The sequence below is a fragment of the Myxocyprinus asiaticus genome, chromosome 36, assembly GCF_019703515.2.
Source record: "Myxocyprinus asiaticus isolate MX2 ecotype Aquarium Trade chromosome 36, UBuf_Myxa_2, whole genome shotgun sequence".
Classification (NCBI taxonomy): domain Eukaryota; kingdom Metazoa; phylum Chordata; class Actinopteri; order Cypriniformes; family Catostomidae; genus Myxocyprinus; species Myxocyprinus asiaticus.
The window spans coordinates 14320472-14341548 of record NC_059379.1 but is presented as its reverse complement, the minus strand read 5'-3'; the positions used below and the strand labels follow the sequence as shown (position 1 = coordinate 14341548).

The 21077-nt window shown below is 35.8% G+C and overlaps 1 protein-coding gene and 1 long non-coding RNA gene across 3 annotated transcripts; one reads left to right on the top strand and one right to left on the bottom strand.

Annotated features, from left to right (window-relative positions):
* Positions 1-4592: 4592 nt before the first annotated feature.
* LOC127426914 (uncharacterized) lies at positions 4593-5446 on the bottom strand. Its single transcript, XR_007894873.1, has 3 exons — positions 5402-5446; positions 5196-5289; positions 4593-4865 (listed from the first exon to the last, which is right to left on the bottom strand). It is a non-coding gene; the product is annotated as an uncharacterized LOC127426914 (long non-coding RNA).
* An 8515-nt stretch (positions 5447-13961) lies between these two features.
* Positions 13962-20617, top strand: LOC127426895 (probable E3 ubiquitin-protein ligase TRIML1). Of its 2 annotated transcripts, none has more exons than XM_051674017.1 (6): positions 13962-14076; positions 14501-14596; positions 14737-14970; positions 15312-15331; positions 18779-18921; positions 20002-20617. In XM_051674017.1, exons 1-6 carry the CDS (start codon positions 14059-14061, stop codon positions 20514-20516), a joined length of 1026 nt encoding a protein of 341 aa, XP_051529977.1. In that variant the 5' UTR covers positions 13962-14058; the 3' UTR covers positions 20517-20617. The 2 variants fall into 2 exon arrangements, with proteins under 2 accessions (XP_051529977.1, XP_051529976.1); XM_051674016.1 differs by having other exon boundaries at positions 19939-20617.
* Positions 20618-21077: the final 460 nt, after the last annotated feature.

Here is a 21077-nt window from a genome sequence, read left to right as displayed (position 1 = left end):
TGATATAATTGCACAAAATGCTCATAGTCCGCAAGTACTATTTAAGACTATAAATACTATAATAAATCCAGTGTGCAGCATTTGTCTTAATCGATCAGCAGTACCTGTGAAAAGTTTTTTATTGAAAAGACTGAGGGCATAAGATCGTCCATTACACCTCCTCTGTCTGATTTATCTGTCTTAACGGCTTGCTCTGATAATTTCAGTCCATTTGAGCCAGTGTCGATTTCTCTTATTAGGGATGTTGTTGCACACTTAAAACGACTTCCTTGTCCAGTGATGTGGTTCCCCATAAATTGTTTGTTGAGCTCATTGATATCATTGGTCCAAGCATTCTCTCTATTATCAGTTGTAGTCTGACTAGGGGTTGTGTTCCTTCGAGCCTTAAGCATGTCTTGAAAGCACGTTGTCCAGCCTCTACTTAAAAAACTAAGTTTAGATCCTTTAGATCTAAAACAATTTCGGTCTATTTCTAAGCTACCATTTATATCTAAGATACTGGAAAATATCTTTTTCACTCAACTTACCTCATTTTTAATGAAAAATTAAGTCTTTGATAAATTTCAGTCTGATTTTAAATCTGTCACAGCACAGAATCAGCTCTTCTTAGGGTAGCCAATGACCAATTACTAAAAGTGGACTCTGGTAGCTGGCTTAGTTCTGCTGGATCTTAGCACAGCATTTGATACAATTGATCATACTATTCTTATTGAATGCCTAAGACAGCATGTTGGCATCCAAGGAACTGCCCTATGCTGGTTTACCTCTTATTTGCACAATAGAACATTTTCTGTCAAAATTGGAAACTTATCATCATCCTCAGCTTCAATCACCTGTGGGGTCCCTCAAGGTTCTATTTTGGGACCGGTTTTATTTTCATTATTTATGCTCCCCGTTTGTGCTATTTTTAGAAAATATGGTATTTTGTATCACTTTTATGCTGACGATATGCAGATGTACCTCCCTTTGAAATCTGGTGATGATGTATTTGTTAAATCTCTTTTTGAGTATCTGAAAGATGTAAAATGCTGGATGGACAATAACTTTCTCCAGATAAATGTCAAAAAGACAGAGATTATAATGTGTGGCCCTAGTAACTGTGTTAATAATATTGCAAAGAGTCTAGCTCCTCTGTCATCTAATTTGCATGCCTATGGTTTATTTTTGACACAGAACTAAAGATTGACAGGCAGATAAACTCAGTTGTGTTCTTTCAACTGAGAAATATCACTAAACTCAAATCTGTCTTATTTAATGAGCTGGAGAAAGTAATCCATGCCTTTATGTCATCACGTCTTGACTATTGTAATGCTTTATATCTGGGTGTAAGTCAGTCTTCGCTATCACAACTGCAAAGGGTGCAGAATGCTGCAGCAAGACTGCTGACTAATACAAGAAAGTGGGATCATATATCCCTTATTCTGGCATCTCTGCACTGGTTACCTATTCAGTTTAGAACATAATAAAAGGTCTTGCTGTATGTTTTTAAAGCTCTACATGGACTGGCACCAGATTATATTTCTGAGCTTATAAATTTTCACCGCTCCCAGAGATCAGACTTAGATCTAATAACCAGCTGCTCCTTGATATTCCCCAGTCATGCTTAAAGGGTAAAGGAGATTGCATTCTCAATCACTGCCCCAACATTGTGGAATGGACTACCTTTATCTATTAGATTCTCTACCTCGGTAAGCATGTTTAAAACCCATCTTAAGACATTTATTGAAACCTTTGCTAATTTATAATGATCATTAGGTGCTGTACAGACACATTTGTGCTGTTTATTGTTATGTATTTTAATGAACTTTTATTTTATTTTAATTATTTTCTAAGATATTATTTTCTTGTAATTGTATAGCACTTTAGTACACTTTGTGTGTTTTTTTTTTAAAGTGCTTTATAAATATATCTGAATTGAATATAAAACATTTAATCTAAAATTAGAAACTCTAAAATTGTCCTATTCAATTCACAGTATATATATATATATATATATACATAACGAGGCTGGAAGATCAAAGTGCAGCTTCTAATGGAAACAAAAGATGAACAAAGCAACTCAGTATAAAAATGAAAACACAGGGACCCAAGTACAGAACATGACAAAAACATGCCAAGACTGACAAAGGAAACAGGGAAAACAAGGGCTTAAATACACAAGGGCAAACAAGGGAACAAGGAACACCTGTGGAAACAATCAGGGGAAAACCAATCATAAAATGAAACTACAAAGGACTACAAAATAACAGGAAACAGGAACATGGGAACTAAACAAAAAATTCAACATAAAAGTCAATGCAAACACAGAGACTATGTGACTATATATATATATATATATATATATATATATATATATACTGAACAAAAATATAAATGCAACATGCAACAATTTCAAAGAGTTACAGTTCATTTAAGGAAATCAGTCAATTGAAATAAATTCATTAGGCCCTAATCTAATCTAATCAATGCGTATGGAAAATTTCTGGGATCTTTTATTTCAGCTCATGAAACATGGGACCAACACTTTACATGTTGCATTTATATTTTTGTTCAGTGTATACAGGTGCATCTCAATAAATTAGAATGTCGTGGAAAAGTTCATTTATTTCTGTAATTCAACTCAAATTGTGAAACTCGTGTATTAAATAAATTCAATGCACACAGACTGAAGTAGTTTAAGTCTTTTGTTCTTTTAATTGTGATGATTTTGGCTCACATTTAACAAAAACCCACCAATTCACTATCTCAAAAAATTAGAATATGGTGACATGCCAATCAGCTAATCAACTCAAAACACCTGCAAAGGTTTCCTGAGCCTTCAAAATGGTCTCTCAGTTTGGTTCACTAGGCTACACAATCATGGGGAAGACTGCTGATCTGACAGTTGTCCAGAAGACAATCACTGACACCCTTCACAAGGAGGGTAAGCCACAAACATTCATTGCCAAAGAAGCTGGCTGTTCACAGAGTGCTGTATTCAAGCGTGTTAACAGAAAGTTGAGTGGAAGGAAAAAGTGTGGAAGAAAAAGATGCACAACCAACCGAGAGAACCGCAGCCTTATGATTGTCAAGCAAAATCGATTCAAGAATTTGGGTGAACTTCACAAGGAATGGACTGAGGCTGGGGTCAAGGCATCAAGAGCCACCACACACAGACGTGTCAAGGAATTTGGCTACAGTTGTCGTATTCCTCTTGTTAAGCCACTCCTGAACCACAGACAACGTCAGAGGCGTCTTACCTGGGCTAAGGAGAAGAAGAACTGGACTGTTGCCCAGTGGTCCAAAGTCCTCTTTTCAGATGAGAGCAAGTTTTGTATTTCATTTGGAAACCAAGGTCCTAGAGTCTGGAGGAAGGGTGGAGAAGCTCATAGCCCAAGTTGCTTGAAGTCCAGTGTTAAGTTTCCACAGTCTGTGATGATTTGGGGTGCAATGTCATCTGCTGGTGTTGGTCCATTGTGTTTTTTGAAAACCAAAGTCACTGCACCCGTTTACCAAGAAATTTTGGAGCACTTCATGCTTCCTTCTGCTGACCAGCTTTTTAAAGATGCTGATTTCATTTTCCAGCAGGATTTGGCACCTGCCCACACTGCCAAAAGCACCAAAAGTTGGTTAAATGACCATGGTGTTGGTGTGCTTGACTGGCCAGCAAACTCACCAGACCTGAACCCCATAGAGAATCTGTGGGGTATTGTCAAGAGGAAAATGAGAAACAAGAGACCAATAAGTGCAGATGAGCTGAAGGCCACTGTCAAAGAAACCTGGGCTTCCATACCACCTCAGCAGTGCCACAAACTGATCACCTCCATGCCACGCCGAATTGAGGCAGTAATTAAAGCAAAAGGAGCCCCTACCAAGTATTGAGTACATATACAGTAAATGAACATACTTTCCAGAAGGCCAACAATTCACTAAAAATGTTTTTTTTATTGGTCTTATGATGTATTCTAATTTTTTGAGATAGTGAATTGGTGGGTGTTTGTTAAATGTGAGCCAAAATCATCACAATTAAAAGAACCAAAGACTTAAACTACTTCAGTCTGTGTGCATTGAATTTATTTAATACACGAGTTTCACAATTTGAGTTGAATTACTGAAATAAATGAACTTTTCCACGACATTCTAATTTATTGAGATGCACCTGTGTATATATATATATATGCAGGGTTGGGAGAGTTACTTTTGAAATGTATTCCACTACAGATTACAGAATACATGTTGCAAAATGTAATTTGTAATGTATTCCGTTAGATTACTCAATGTCAGTAACGTGTTCTAAATACTTTGGATTACTTCTTCAGCACTGGCAGATTTTTTTACTTGTTTTGACTATAAAAACTCTGCCAGTACAGTAACACAAAATGCACATGTTAAAAATACATTCTCTGAAAAACCTAAATATCTTATGCAGTGTTGTTTCTAAAACAAGAGAGATAAAATTGATCTTGTTTTAAGGATTTATAAATATTTTTACAGGAAAACAATAAAAAAAATACATATACATATATAAAACAGCAACACATCACTGCCACAAACAAAGCAAACAAAATCAGGACAAACCTGTTCTCTCCAGTAAGGAAGTAGTCTGTTTCTGGTACTTTAATAAACAGTACACAAGAAGGAGAACATCTCAAATATTTGTGAATCCATTTCCACATCGAATGCAGATAGAAAAAAAACTGTTCTCTCTCTGCAGCCCCACAGAATGTACAAACATTTAATTATTCATTTGCAATTATTTAGCATTCATACCCAGACAAATCTATGACTCCCAGTGGCTTGTTCTTGACTTCACTTTTAAAGCATTTAAGCTTGCATGTGTGGTGACTGTACTTTAGAAGCACGAAATACTTCCGCATCCATGATTTCTGCAGAACAATGCAACATGCAAGAAATTAACAAATGGATTAGCAATCTATTATTGAAGTGTTAGTTCACTCAAAAATGGTGTTTAGTTCACTCAAAAATTCTGTTATAATTTACTCACCCTCATGTCATTCCAGACCTCTATGACTTTTTTTCTTCTTTTGAACACAAAGTGAGCTGTTTGTTAATCTAGGTCACCATTCACTTTCATTGCATCTTTGTTCCACGCAATGAAAGTGAATGGTGACAGAGTCATTCTGACTAACATCTGCTTTCATGTTTGGGTGAAAACATATTTAAAGTATATAAATAAATATAGAGTTTACTGCTACCTGTGTCTTAACTGATTCTCTGGGGGAGATTTGTAAAGGTATCCAGTGCACATTTGCTCCTGAGCCCCATGTGTGTAAAATGTATACTTTGAATCTGCAGAGCCAAAGAATTTGTTTTAAAGCAAGCAGTACACCCACAGAAGCCACATGCTACCTTCAACTTCATTTCTATTTATTGTAAATCATAGAACCTGAAAAATACATACTGGCCATTTTACAGTTGTTGTAACTAATGGAATGCTGTAAATGTGAACCTGAGAACAAAACAATAGATTCAGTTATGGGCAGCACAAACAAGAAAACACACACACACACACACACACACACACACACACACACACACACACACACACACACACAAACAAACAAACACAAACATAGCCTCTACCATCTGGTGATTATGATATACCTTTTCAACTTAGCACTCAAAATCCTATTCTATTTCACATTTTACCATCATATTTACATACATGTGGAGGCAAAAACTGGTATAACATCGATTAATGTAAATCCCAAATATAAGATATACTCCATTCTAATAATTGTCTGAAACCTGTGCACACCTAAATCTGCAGAGTTCAGCATGACACAGAGTTAACTGCCTGTGAAGGAAATAATTAAATGTTGCAATTTACTATCAGCAACCCTGTCAATCACACAACACAATTACTCCCTTTGCAGCCACAATTGCATATGACATTAAAATGTCATTATAATTAAACATAATGGTTGTAATATTCTCATTTGACTGAAAAATATTGTCACTGTACCTTGTGAGGACACAAATTGTATTAAAAATACAAGGAAGTTCCCATTAGAGGTGGTGTCACAAGGAAGGCGATGATTTGAGCCATAGTGTGTTATGCCCTGTCTGACTGCTCATCTGTAGAACTTTATAGATGTGTGTGGGAACTCACCAGAAATAAACTGTAGTAAAATCACTGTAATGCACTGCAATGTCTTGAATGGTTTATTGCTTTTGTAAAAAGAAACAACGGTAACACTTTCTGTGAAGCCCATTTTTATATGCATTGTAAAGGCATTATAAATGCATTATAATACATTTGTAATGTCTCATAATACACCTTATAATACGTTATTACCTCTCATAAATAATTTTAACCACAATTATAATACATTATAATACTTAGCCATTCATTGTTATACCATAAAGTATACTGCATCATAACATGAACTAGAAACAAATGTTATCTGCAGATGTTACAATGAATTATATATTTGTATTATTTTTATTAGGTATGTTTAAGTAAAGTTACAAAAGCAAAGTGTTCCTCTAAACATCCATAATATATTTTTAAATGGTTATGAGACATTAGAAGCCAAGCTTGTAAAATGGAAGTTATTTACAAATGCACAGAATACAGAGGAACACACATTCAATGTACATTTTGAGACATTGAGAAAAACAATTGTGAAGTTACAAGGTTAAAATATATCAGTAGTTCTCATACCAGAAAATAAAATGCATGTTGATTATGCATGTAGCTAAATCTTTTTACTTCTTATACAAAACACACCAGACTATACTGAACTATATTCAATAAACCCTATTGTTTGTGCATCATATTTGGAGACATGGAAATGACAATTGGATGTTGATTGTGTTATAATGCATTTAACTTTTATTTATTTATTTTATTATATTTGTCCTGCATTTAATCAGGAATAAAACTCACTGAGATTAAAAATCTTTTTTACAGAAGTGTCCTGGCAAAAACAGGCAACCACAGAAGTTTACAGCTTTAAATAACATAAATTTGTAATTGTAAAAGAAAAACCATTTAAATTTGTTTCAAGTAAATTTGTATCAAGGCATGGTGCAAACGACATTTAAAACATACAAATACATTCTCAAAGGTAAGTACAAAAAGATGGAATAGTATTTAAAAACATTTGCAAATTGATAAATCTTTCTCAAATTCTCGAATGACAGATTTGAAAGTACACATAGACACCAGGTTTTGTATCTTTAAATCACTTTGTAGAGTATTCCAATACTTGCTTCCCAAGTTCAGTTTGAACAAATGGAGCTGAGAGCTTATGAGCATTCTGAGAGAGTAGATGTGGTGGCAATAAACCCAAAATAGATTTTTAAATGAACAAATACCAATGCATTTGTAAAACTCACAATGATGAGTAGCAATATTACAATTATTATTATTATGAATATTAACAACCCATGATTAATAGTAGGAATGTAAAAGATAAGAAGGTGCAGACTTATAAAAAACATCTCTATAATCTAGCACTGAAAAGTGGCAGAGAGTTGTTTCCTTTTTGCATCAAATGAAAAACAGGACTTATGTCTGTAATAAAACCCTAGCTTTACCTTGAATTTTTAAACTATAAAGCCTATAATGCGCAACATCAAACGCCGACACTAGTTGACACAAAGCTTGATGTTTAGTGCGAGTACTACAATAAATAACAGTATTATCTACATAAAAAGGAAAACTAAAATTCTGAATATTAAAATCAAGGTGATTAATATAAACTGAAAAAAGGAGTGGCCTCAAAACAGATCCCTGAGGAACACCCTTGGTGGCCTGTAGAGGCGCAGATGAGTAACCTTCAGCCTTTACACATTGAGTTCTATCATTTAAAGGAATAGTTCACCCAAAAATGAAAATTTGCTGATAATCTACTCACCCTCAGGCCATCCAAGAGTTTCTTTCTTCATCAAAACAGAATTTAAGACTTTTAGGATTTAATTTCAGGCCTCCTCCTCTAAACAATGGAAGTGAATGTACTCCATTTTTTGACGGTCCAAAATGCATATTTAGGGTGCATCAAAATAATCCACACGACTCTAGTCGACAAATAAAGTTCTTCTGAACGCAAACGATTGATTATTATTGATTATTGATTGATTATTTTGAGAAACAAAACAATACTTATCCGTACATCTCTGTGACGTGCGCTCATGTGAGGGATGACGTAAGCTCGTAGGTAAGGTCACGCGTCACGTGGAGGAGGAGTCAGGAAGCGCGTCATTGTTTACAGTAGAAAATTGCACAGAGCACAGAGCACAGACCAAGCACCGTTCACAAACCAAAACAGTCCAAAACAATTTCAAAACAATATAAAATTAAATAAAAATAATTTCCAAATAATGATAATTAAAAAAAAAACAATATAAACAATGACACGCTTCCTGACTCCTCCTCCACGAGACACGTGACCTTACCAATGAGCTTACATCATGCCTCTCATGAGCGCACGTCACAGAGTTGTATGGAAGCGAACATTTGTAGTTAAAAAGTAAATAAGTATTGTTTTGTTTCTAAAAATAATCAATCATTTGCGTTCAGAAGAACTTTATTTGTTGAATGGATTCATGTGGATTATTTAGATGCACCCTAAATATGTATTTTGGACCATCAAAAAATGGAGTACATTCACTTGCATTGTTTAGAGGAGGCCTGAAATGAAATCCTAGAATTTAAAAAGTCTTAAATTCAGTTTTGATGAAGAAAGAAACTCTTGGATGGCCTGAGGGTGACTAAATTATCAGTAAATTTTCATTTTTGGGTGAACTGTTCCTTTAAGTTGTTTTCAATTGGAAAACACTCTATATATCATTAAATAATGCTTAATACTAAATTTACATACCCAGTTCTTGCACGTGTGCACCAAACGTGGTCAAACTCCACACGTGCAATCCATATGCATCCATCAAACATTACCCATAACAAACACTCAGTTTTTTACATACAACTCTTCTGAACACATATTTAATGCAATTTATAAGCATTTTGTGTAAAATTAGATATTTACCCAAATAATTCTCAACTGATGAACAAAACCGGGAGCTCTCTTGCACAATATATGTTCTCATGCTTTTAACACAAGAGAGTGCCGGAAAGCAGGTGTCACAAAACTCCAGTGTCGCAAAACTTAAAGGGGCCACATCCAATTTATGATAAGCGCTAAATTTCATGAAATTTCTCCTCTTGGCTACACCAAAATAGAGTTTTAACAGATAGTCCAATATTTTTAAGTATAAGCTTCAATATGTCATGATCCACATAATTGAAAGCCTTAGATACGTAAATCAATGAAAAGGAATGCGCAATGATATCCTTTTTCAAGGGCCTCAGTGATGTCATTTGAGACCTTCAGAGAAGCTGTTGTGGTACTATGTTTCTACTATGTTACTAAGTTCTTCAGGTGCAACCGTGTTACTATCAATAGGTTAAGTGTTATGTATTATAACTGTCCTTACAATAATTTATGAGAAGTTATAACATATTATATGTTGTATTACGAGACATTATGAATGCATTATAATGCTTTTAAAATTATAATAATAACAGGTGAACTAAACTATTTTCTGTCAAGTTATAAAGTAACTATAGGCAGTTTAAAATTACCAAGCAACGTAGCAACTTGGGGCATTAAAATGTGCTGTGTGCTATCCCAGGTATCAGTATCTCTACAAAAAATGTGTGGCTCATCTAAACAGAATTTTGTGTCCGTACAATCTGTTAAGCTATTCTGTTTCTGTACTCACAACTTAAATAATGTGACAGTAGTGTTGTGTAATGTTACATAACACTACTGTCACAATAATCAGCGCTCATAGAAACAGCTCAGGGGTTCTGCTGCACCAAACATGCCAACTACAAGGCAACATGACAAATAACCAAGATAACCTAAAACCAGTTTAACACACCCATAAACTACATTATAAGGATTTATTCGATCTATGTACGTTTTTTGTGTTGCTAGTGTTACAGTCAGACAATTGCCACTCTAATGCATTCCAAAAGGCAGCTTCGAAGAAATTTGGCTTGTGTGCCAACTGACAGAAAGAAAGGCAGTGTAACCTTACACTTGCTTAATGTATTGAACCCTTGCTTTAATTTCCAACCATATTTTAAATGTCCTGTATAAATCAAAATGCCATGGCTCACTTCAACTGCTGGCTCACTTCAGGCTTCCCGCATGCCTCCTCATCCAGTGATGTTAAACAACAATTGTTGCTTAATGGCACTGTGATTGGAATCTGCACAAGTTCCATCAGTGTAAGGGGTAAGTTGGCTGAAGTGGGGTGTCAGAGATCCTCTCTAAGGGCAGGGCTGTAGAAAGACAAGCAGCAGCTGCAGGTGGTTTGGCACAGGCCTCAATCCAAGTGTTCCTAAGCACATGCCATTCATAGAATTTGTATCAGTCTTTGCAGGGGTCATGGCTAAAGCCTAATATTGGTGCGACCTTCTCCATAAGTCTTTCGGAACTATTTGGAATTTGACCCAGTTGTGACACCTAGAGGAAAATGTTATTGCTCAGAGGTTGCTCTATAATAGTTCATGAGAATTGAAGGGATAGTTCACCCAAAAATGAAAGTTCTGTCATCATTGAATAAACCTTATGTTGTTCCAAACCCATATGACTTACTTTCTTCCATTGAACACAATATGAGATGTTAAGTAACATGTTGGTCTCAGTCACAATTCACTTTCATTGTATTGTTTCCTTACAATAAAAGTGAATGGTAACCAGTGTTGGGTGTAATCTTGTCACAAAGAAATTAGTTATTGTAAACAATTTACTTATTTAATCAAAAAGTTGTGGAACACATTACTTTTTTAAATTCTAGTAATTTGATTCCAGTTACTGAATTTTAATTAAGTTAATTACTTTTAAGTACATTGGGATTACACATTTCTAAAATAGTATTATGTAGAATTAAAAACATGATTTATGTTCATATCATTGCCATTTTTGTGACAGCTGTAGGGCGTACACCCCCTAACAAGTCATTGTAAGGGAGAAACATGTGGTGCTGAGTGCAAAAAGTAACAAGGAGGTAATATAGATATAAAAAGTGTTGTAAAAATTAACTTAAAAGTAATTAGTAATGCAAGTACTTTTTCAGTGAAGTAATCAATAATTTGAATACATTTTATAAAAGTAATTAGTAATTTTTTGTGGATTACTTTTAAAGTAACTTACCTAACAATGATGGTGACCATGGTCAGAGCTGTTTGGACATTCTGAGATTTTTAGGGGCTTTTTACTTAGGGACTTTCCATTTAATCTCATTGGTGTCTAGGAGAAACTATTGAGATATTAAAGAGATCTCCTTTGTGATCTTTGTTGATACACACACACACTCACAACCAGACATGCCATTAGGACACACACTGTTGAAATGTTCCTCACTGTTTAAATGATTAAACTGGACATACTGATTTAAATATCCAAACATTTGATGTGACAGATGCATCAAAGCTTTTAAAAGTCTTCCATGTGAAAATAATATAAATAGAGGATTTGTGTTGGCTTGAAGTGCTGCTTAAGCCGACACCACACAAGACGATTTTCCAATGATTTTTAGGTGTGAGCTTCATTAAAATAATCGTTGGCCAGACGAGGGAAGGCGCACATTAGTGTCTGCCAGCAGGAGGTCATTAATCACTAAGAATCCCTGCTGAGTTTATTTACATTTACATGTATTCATTTGGCAGATGCTTTTATCCAAAGCGACTTACAAAAGAGGAATAATGCATCATAAGCGATTCATCTTAAGGATATATATATATATATATATATATATATATATATATATATATATATATATATATATATATATATATATATATATATATATAGTTATATATAATTTTTTTATTTTTTATTATTGTTGTTATTTTTTTATGAGTGAACGATTAAGTGCTCATGGAAAAGATGTGTTTTAGCCATTTTTTGAAGACAGAGAGTGAGTCTGCTTCACAGATGGAGTTGGGAAGGTCATTCCTCCAACATGGTACAGTGAAACCGCAAGTCCAGAAAAGTGTTTTGGTGCCTCTTTTTGTTGGTACAAAAGGCGCCACTCATTAGCTGACCGCAGGCTTCTGATGGGAATGATTTTAGGTATGCTGGAGCAGACCCAGTGACTGTTCTGTATGCCAGCATCAGAGCCTTGAATTTGATACGTGCATTAACCACAGCCAGTGAAGAGAGACAAGGAGTGGAGTAACATGCGCTCTCTTTGGTTCATTAAAGACCAGACGTGCTGCTGCATTCTGGATCATCTGCAGAAGCCTAATTGCGCATGCAGGAAGACCTACAATGAGAGTGTTACAGTAGTCCAGTCTAGCTATGACAAGTGACTGAACAAGAAGTTGTGTGGCATGTTCAGAGAGGAAGGATCTTATTTTCCTGATATTGTAGAGTGTAAGTCTACATGATTGTGCTGTCTTTGAGATGTGGTCTGTGACATTGAGTTGGTTATCGATGGTTACCCCTAGATTTCTGACCGAGTTTTTGGCTTCAAATACTAAAATGCACATCAGGCTTGCTTGAAAAAATCATTCTGTCACCGTGGCAGGCTCTAGTGTTCTCGTCTAGTGACCAATGAGCTTCTTCTTTTACTGAAGAACTGACAAGTCATCAAGCTGATCTGAATGTTTTCATTTCACTCAGCTTCATATTATCACAATTGCAATCGTAATCAATAGTGATTCATTCACCAAGCATTTTTCATGCCTTTTTTTCCCAACACTAAAATGACATCTAAATGCAGAGCCACAACAGTATATTTTTACCGAATGTAATTTCTTAACTTTCTGAAAGCCGCATACGGACATATGCATTCTACAAGGGATAAATACACAATCACGCAAATTCACATGGTAAAGTGCCAAAGGGCGTTTTCACACCTGGCTCGTTTGGAGAATTTGTTTCCAATCTTGGTGTGTTTTCTTCCTCTGTTGAGTTCTATGAACATGGGAATCACACTCCCATCCGCTCCAAAACCATTGGTTCGAGACCACCTGGATGGAGAATAAATCTGTTGGTCAGTTTGTCACTGTAATCAAAAAGCGGATATAGCCTTTTGGCGGCTATATTAGATATAGGTTGATCTTCAAGATCACTTCTCTCTCTTCGATAGCAGCAGAAAAGACACAGGTAGGATGGTGTGGCAACTTTTTGACAGATAAAAATGCGGCTTCACGCTTTCTGTGTGTATGTGTGTGTAAGTGTACGGGCGCAAGAGGAAGAGACAGAGAGCTCTGTGATTGTGAGTACAGGTAGCCTTCTTTTTAATGCAGAAATAATGTAGAAGCAGCTAATGACGAATACAAATAACCACAATGGATGTTTTACAGTTTTGGGTTGTTTTGAAATATTACCTTGTGAAGGCATATCAAACAATGAAGAAAATGCAACTATTTTAGCCCCTGTTTCAGACCAAATCTAGCAAGAGACAGATTTGAAAATGCCCTAAATCACTCTGTGTAGTTGTTTATGCTCACACTGTACTCCTGTTTTTATTTAGGTGAGCTCCACGTGACAGGGAATGAGAGAGAGTGAGTTGCAATGAGTTGGTATGTCTGTCATCCCTCTGCCATTTTATATCGGAAAGTGCGTCACAGCTCCAACTGAAGAGAGCGAGATCTCAGCAAAGCACTCCTCATGTGTGACTATCTCGGCCAAATTCCAGTTGTTTGGAGTCTGTTAGTATGGCACCAGCTTTACCCTCTATTTTAGGTACAGTGCACTCAGACTGCAGCAGGCCCAGAACAGCTCCTTCAGTCCTGAGGAGTCATACCTTTCCCTGCTCACCACGGCCAGATTTATGGACATCAGTCGTACACCATGAATACTTCTCAGGGCATGGGAACAACAAATAGGCCATAAGAGGCACTACCCTCCCCATCACTCCTCCCCCATTCTTGGCATCTTAACAGTCCACTATAAAGCCTGAAGACTGGGGCTTAGGCTAGTTGTTTGCTAGTGGAGAAAGAGACTGGAAAGGCGGGAATAAAAACCTAAATCATCTATCAAATCAAGTTAAGAACTGGCACTAGTACAGATTAGAGTTGATGAGTAAACCATGAAAACCCAAACCCAGGTAAAGATTCTCATTACATTTAGCAACTTGTTAGTCCTTATCTAACAACTTGTAAGCAGCTTAATATTTCACATTTGAGTTATGACTATGTGTATTTTATGTTGTACAACAAAATGTGAAAGCATGTTAATGAAATTTACCTTATTTAACTCATATCGTAAATTGCAAAATGCTATTCTAAAACCCATTGGAAATGACAGAGGGCTCAAAAGTTACTAATTCTCTTCCAGGTTTAAGAAAACTTTACAAACTGAACATTTAAATTATGAAATGCATATTTGACTCTATGCCCCCTCCCAATATTCAGAATAGTTATTGATCAACATATATTTTTTTTCTCCCAAAGACTCATTGTTCTTCTTTTTTTTTTTTATTATTTTGTCCCTTCCGATCTTTAATATTTGGTCACATCTTTGTATTCAAGGACACCCCAATAAAACATCAGGAGCACCTGAAGAGACAAAGTGACGTTCTGTCATTCCAAATGAAAAAGCTGTCATCAAAACAATCTGACTTCAACGTAAGTTGGCAAACTCCCACAAATGTCTATAAATTGCAATGCTTTGAGTGCTCCAGATAAAGATTGATATGCACTATTAAAATGGCAAATTACTTTGTTGTATCATGTTGCATGCACAGTACTCTTTGCTTATTCCACAGAGCAAAACTGCCACTCTTAAAGAGAAGATTAAGAAGAAATATGACGACATGAAAAGGATTTTGGATGAGGACCTGCGAATTACATTGAGCCAGCTGGACACTGAGGCAGAGGCCATGGAGAGAACTGTTGAGGACAGGATTGAGAAGTGCTACCATCTAACCCAGGAAATTGACCAACAGCTGGCTGAACTATCTGCACAGCTGGAGAAAGATAAACAACAGTGTCAAGAGAAGGTGCATCTTTAGTTCAGATATAGATGGGATGGTAACCAAAAAGTTGACCGATTGAACCCTAAAGGAGCAATTCATGAGCTGTGGACATTGTGCTCAAATGCACAGGTTGAAAACGGTCAACATCTCACCTATTTGCATCTACAGAATGTAGACTACATGCATTGAGTTTTAGACACACAAAGCTATCCCATACAGAAATCTGATATATGGCCATATACTGAACATACTGTATATCAAATTGTAGTTCATATATATATATATATATATATATACATATAAAATTGTGTGCTGCTCACTTCTTCACCCATGGTGTCTTCTCTCTCTCTTTCCTTTAATTACAGATTTCAGAAATGGAAGGAAGGTAAGTAGTGTTGCAGTTAAGGGAGAATTTGTCAATTTGTGTAAGTACCTTGATGACTTTACTGTATGTCCATGATGTCAGTATATTAACTGCACTCCATTCAATATAGTTTTTGATAGCAAGAACTTTGTTAGCAAGAAAGTGATTTATTTTTTTTTTTATTTTTTTTTGGTAATTGGATGTTTCTTTTCGTGGGAATTACAAAGAGCACATATTATACAGGAAACTCAATAAATCAGTCAGGCATTTAATCACACATCCAATCTACTAAATTTGCTCATGTAATTAGGGTAACACTTTATAATAATGGTCCGTCATTAATAGGTATCTTATGCAGGAATTAATGCAGGATTAATGAGTGGTACTACATTAACACTTTAGTTACTACAATTAACTAATATGGAAACATGATTTACCAATCAGTAAGTAATAGTGAACTGACTGAGGTAGCTCACTGTTAGGTAATCAGTAATTACTGAATTTGATTTTCCTCATTGAGAACTATTAACTAACTATGGCTAATTTAATATAACTACTAATTAATTACTAATCAAAACATTCATATGTGTCTAAAATGTGAATGATAATTGTGAACAAGATCATGAAATGCGCCTTCAGAGAAACATGCGCCTCACGTGTGTTCTTTGCTGGAATTAATTTATGAACATAACAGCTCTCTAAATCATGGCTACAGTGTCTGGTAGAGTATCATAGTCAACTTACAGATGTATGTGCCCAACATGTGTTTTCCTTGGGATATCTTTTCTGTTCATTACAAATTATTAACTTTAGCAGGTTTGATATTGCTGGAGGTCTTTTTTAAATAATTCTAGTAACCCATAAGTAATGAGTCAAGTGTTACCACATAAACACGAAGGAATTACTAATTATTTTAAAGCGAGGGTCGTGGTAACCATGAATATACACTTGAATATAAACAACATTTGTTTTTTACAAAACATTTTTAAATTATTTTTGTATTCATAGATACTGTAGCTTTATGTATCCAATAAAAAATAAAATAAAAAAAAGAATGAATGTCACGTCCATCAAGCTTCGAATCCAATCAGGGTTCGCCATGTTCAATGCTCGCGGTGAAACTGAAAGAAGAGCGAGTGCGATTTTGCTCCACACTCCCATCGATCCGCCTACACGCTGTAAACTCTGCTCATACCGAACATAGGCAAAGGAGGAAACATGTCAAATTAATTTGATAAAAACTGTATGAGTGGAATCGGCCTCATACTGCATGCCAGTTTTCTCTCTGTTTTCTGTTGAAGTCTTGTGGAGATCAACACACTTGTCCTTTAGACACATAATTTTATTTTTTTACTTTATGCTAAGAGATAAGACTTTTAAAACATGTAGTAACTGTGAGCACCAACAATTAAAAGCATTATCCTGCTAAAGGTTTGTAGCCTATGCAATTATGTTCAATTATTTCAATGATTCATAATTCAATGGCAGAAAAAAATGTTTTGAATGTCTGTGAATGTTTGTTAACTGTCTGTTTGATTAAATGAATAAAATGTAGGAACAAACACTTGAGTATTCATTACTAACTGACAAGTAACACCTCAGTTACTATTAATGGTTTATATTGTGTTTTCACTTTAGAATAATGGTCCAGATAACCTTTAACTTCCAAGGAATTTAACAGTAAGATCTCACTAATTAAAAATGCATTACCATGACCCTCACTTTAGAATAATGGTCCAGATAACCTTTAACTCCCAAGGAAGGAAACAGTAAGATCTCATTAATTAATAATGTATTACCATGACCCTCACTTTAGAATAATGGTCCAGGGGCCAGTTGCACCAGCTGTGCGTAAGTTAAAACTTAGCCTAGTTGTGGCGTAAATGGGCACTAAGTCACAATTTACGCACTACTAAATATTTGAGCATTGTACCATTAAACTTAGGTAGGACGTAACCCTACGTATAAACTAAATATTTACGGAAGACTCCGACCAGGAGTAACGGTTGGAATAAAAAAGCAGACTGATATTTATGACATCAATGAGCTCATGTTTTACGTGACAGGCATCAATCATTTTGACATACATTATGATGTTGACTCGTTTACATTTACGAGAGAGAGAGAAAAAAAACCTTTTAAGCGGCTCTTCAGCATGAAACCGTTCTAACGGTGCCGTTTTCAGGGTGCGTCGCCCGGTGTCAAGTTTCAACACATTCATAATATATATAGGATATTAAAATGAATAAATGTCTGTTTTTCCAGCCTGTTGTATTAGTATTTATTTTTTCACCCCTCATTTATTTTAGATACAGTTCCTATAATATTGTTATTTACATAGGGCAAATATACTATTTATCAAATCTACTTTTATTACATATCATATTTTAATGGTGATATAATTTAATACAGCTGACAGTTACGTGAACAAACAAGGTTTGAACATCAACCGTAACAAGATAAAACTAAAATGCATGGCTTTTTACCACTTCTGTGTACAACTATGAAGGCTGCTTATTGGATAAATACAGGTAAACATCATATTATGTGACTACGCATTACTTTACGGAGAGCTTACGACCTACTAGTTAAGTCTTGCCTTAAGAACAAATGGTGCAACCAAATTAAGCACTGACTTAGTTACAAACTAACTAGCAGTTACTAAGCCCTTAGTGTGAACTTTATGTCCCAACTTACGTGAGACTTTACGCACAGCTGGTGCAACCCTACCCAGATCATTAGTAATTCCTTCCTACTTACGTGGTAACACTTGACTCATTACTTATGGGTTACCAGAATTATTAAAAAAAGACCGTCAGCAATATTAAACATGCAAAAGTTAATAATTTTTTTTAATGAACAGAAGAGATATCCCAAGGAATACACAGGCTGGGAACATACATCCCTATATTTCTGTAAGGTAAGCTGACTATTATCATCGTTGTAACCACCATAGACATTGAGGGGGACATGCCTCCCACCCCATCAATTTGGTCCCTATCAATCCTGAATATGTGGTTACATCCTTGACTATGATACTCTACCAGACACTGTAGCCTTGATTTAGTGACCTGCTACATTCATAAATCAGTTCCCACAAAGAATCCATGCATGATCTTGTTCACAATAAAAACATAATCATTCACATTTTAGACATATTTTAATGTTTTGATTAGTAATTAATAAGTAGTTATTTTAAATTAGCCATAGTTAGTTAATAGTTCTCAATGAGGAAAATCAAATTCAGTAATTACTGATTACCTAACAGTGAACTACCTCAGTCATCAATCCGCTATTACATACTGATTGGTTAATCATGTTTCAATATTAGTTAATAGTAGTTACTAAAGTGTTAATGTAGTACTACTCATTTGTCCTGCATTACCTATTAATGATGGACCATTATTATAAATTGATACTGTAATTAATGTCAGCCTTTTTTCTCCACATCTGCTTTCTTGTCCAAAGGATAATGAAGACTCTGAAGAAGACAGATCCAGAGTTAATACAGATGGATGAGTTTAAGAATGAACAGTTACTTGATTTAACCATCAACCTGTTGCTGTTCATACGCTCACAGGTTCCTGTCACCAAGAAACTTTTCCAAAGCTGTGAGCATCTTCATATGAAAATTGCACCATTTTGTTTAAGAGACTCTGTTGGAATCAACCATCCAGAACACCCTAGCAACCACCTTGCAATTGCTTAGCAACCATGCAGAATATCCTACTGTAGCAGCCACCCACAATGCCCTAGAAAACAGCTGGAATACCTTAGCAACCATCCAAAACACCTTAGCGACCACCCAGAACACATTGGCAACAACCTAACAACCACATAGAACACCCTTGAAACCGCCTAGCCATGCCCTAGCAACCAGCCAGAACACGCATCCTCCTAGTAACCACGGGTGTCACATTGTTTAAAAGTGGTGGGGACAGTTGGGGGCTAGGGACATTATGACAAGGCAAAACTCGTAAATATTAATTAGGTTATGTGCAGATAATTTCAAATAATTTTTTATTGTTTTAATAAATAGTAATTTCTTGATGAACAATTCAAGCACTCCAATAAATATTTCGCATTCTGATAACTCAAACCATACATTTAATACTGTGAGTACTGGGATTCCCTGAGAGGGAAGGGAGAAATTCTGTTGAGAGATGACATCGAGAGAACATCGCAGCCTACTGCCATTCAATGCCAATGATAACTGGAGATGTTTCTTCTGCATAAGACACTTACCTGAAAAAAAAGTGTATTTCAAAAACTGATGGGGACAAAATTGGCAAAGGCAAAATGTGGTAGGGCAATGTCCCACCCATAAATGACACCTATGCTAGCAACACTTTAGCAACTAGACACAACAACTGCCTTGCAACAACTCAGAACACCTTAACAACCACCCATGGTGTAGCAAGGCCCACATCCCAACAAACTTCAATCTACAGTATATTCATACTGCCAAATCATTTAAACCATGCAAACCAAACTATTTACGTTACTTTATATTTCGAAGTAACCTTCACACTGTTCATACTGCAGGCCAACATTCAAAGTTTGTCTTAAACTTTCCTTTTCAAATTATAGTTTCTAATCATATTTTTTTGATACTTTGCTTCTCTCAGATGCCCAAGAAGTTGTTCTGGATCCTGAGTCAGCTCACCCAAAGCTTATTATTTGCCCTGCAGGTGAATCAGTTACTTATACCGACACCTGGCAGGAAGTTCCTGAGAATCCCTCTCGCTTCGAAACCACCCTGAACGTGCTTAGCCGAAAGGGATTTCAGGATGTTCGCAACTATTGGGAGGTGCAGGTCACTGGCAAGACATACTGGGAGCTAGGGCTCACATACCCTAACATTCCCAGGAAGGGACGAGAGGAGGACTCCTGGCTGGGCCGGGGCCCAACGTCCTGGTGCATTGAGTATTTTAATGCCGATTACACAGCGTGGCACAATGGCGTTCCCCATCAGCTCACCCATGTATCTGGGAGAAACTTTGAGCGCATTGGCATCTTCTCCAGCTCAGAAGGAGGCTTGATTTGTTTTTTGGGGGCAGACACCATGACACCCTTATATAGCTTTTGCGCAGGAACCTTCACAGATTCACTCTACCAAGCTGTCTGTCCTGGTCATGACAACCAGGGGACGAACAACAAACCATTGCTGCTTTGTGATGCTTCTAAGTCCACTCCAATGTTGTGATGGACAACCAATAAGAACAAAGGTCAGAGTCAGGATTAAACTTTACTTAGTTTACATACTGATTCATGTTTCAGGCACTTATTTCCCAAAATGTATTTATTAAACAGAGCATATTGTACAGTGGATTGTTGAGACCAGTGGGGAAATATTAATTTATATGTTTGCTAAACTTTTTTCATGTAATTTATAATTGACATGAAGTAGTGGCAAAAAAATAAATAAAAAATGACAAAAAGTTCAATAAAGTATTTTAATACAACACAGTAAATTGCTAACTAATGCAGTCATTTGATGTGAAGTAAATGAAACAAAATATATATAAAAAAATATAATGCTAGCACAGTACAAACAATTGTTTCAGGGCATTTGACCCAAAAATATCATATATAATCATTTAAAAATTTTCATTATCACTGTAAAGCATTTAGAATTTAAACTAATTTACAATAAAATTGATATTTTTTCCTCTTCAATTCCATTTCAAAACAAGTCGGAGCACTTCACTAATAATCCATGCATAAAGAGGAGAGGGCCTTATCGGTGCAGTTAGTTGGTGCACTG

What these genes read in the sequence shown, in the direction of transcription:
- LOC127426895 (XM_051674016.1), top strand. An exon ending in CAAAACAATCTGACTTCAAC is followed by an intron (nt 14,597 to 14,736) that starts GTAAGTTGGCAA and finishes CTTATTCCACAG; the next exon opens with AGCAAAACTGCCACTCTTAA. An exon ending in CAAGAAACTTTTCCAAAGCT is followed by an intron (nt 18,922 to 19,938) that starts GTGAGCATCTTC and finishes TGCTTCTCTCAG; the next exon opens with ATGCCCAAGAAGTTGTTCTG.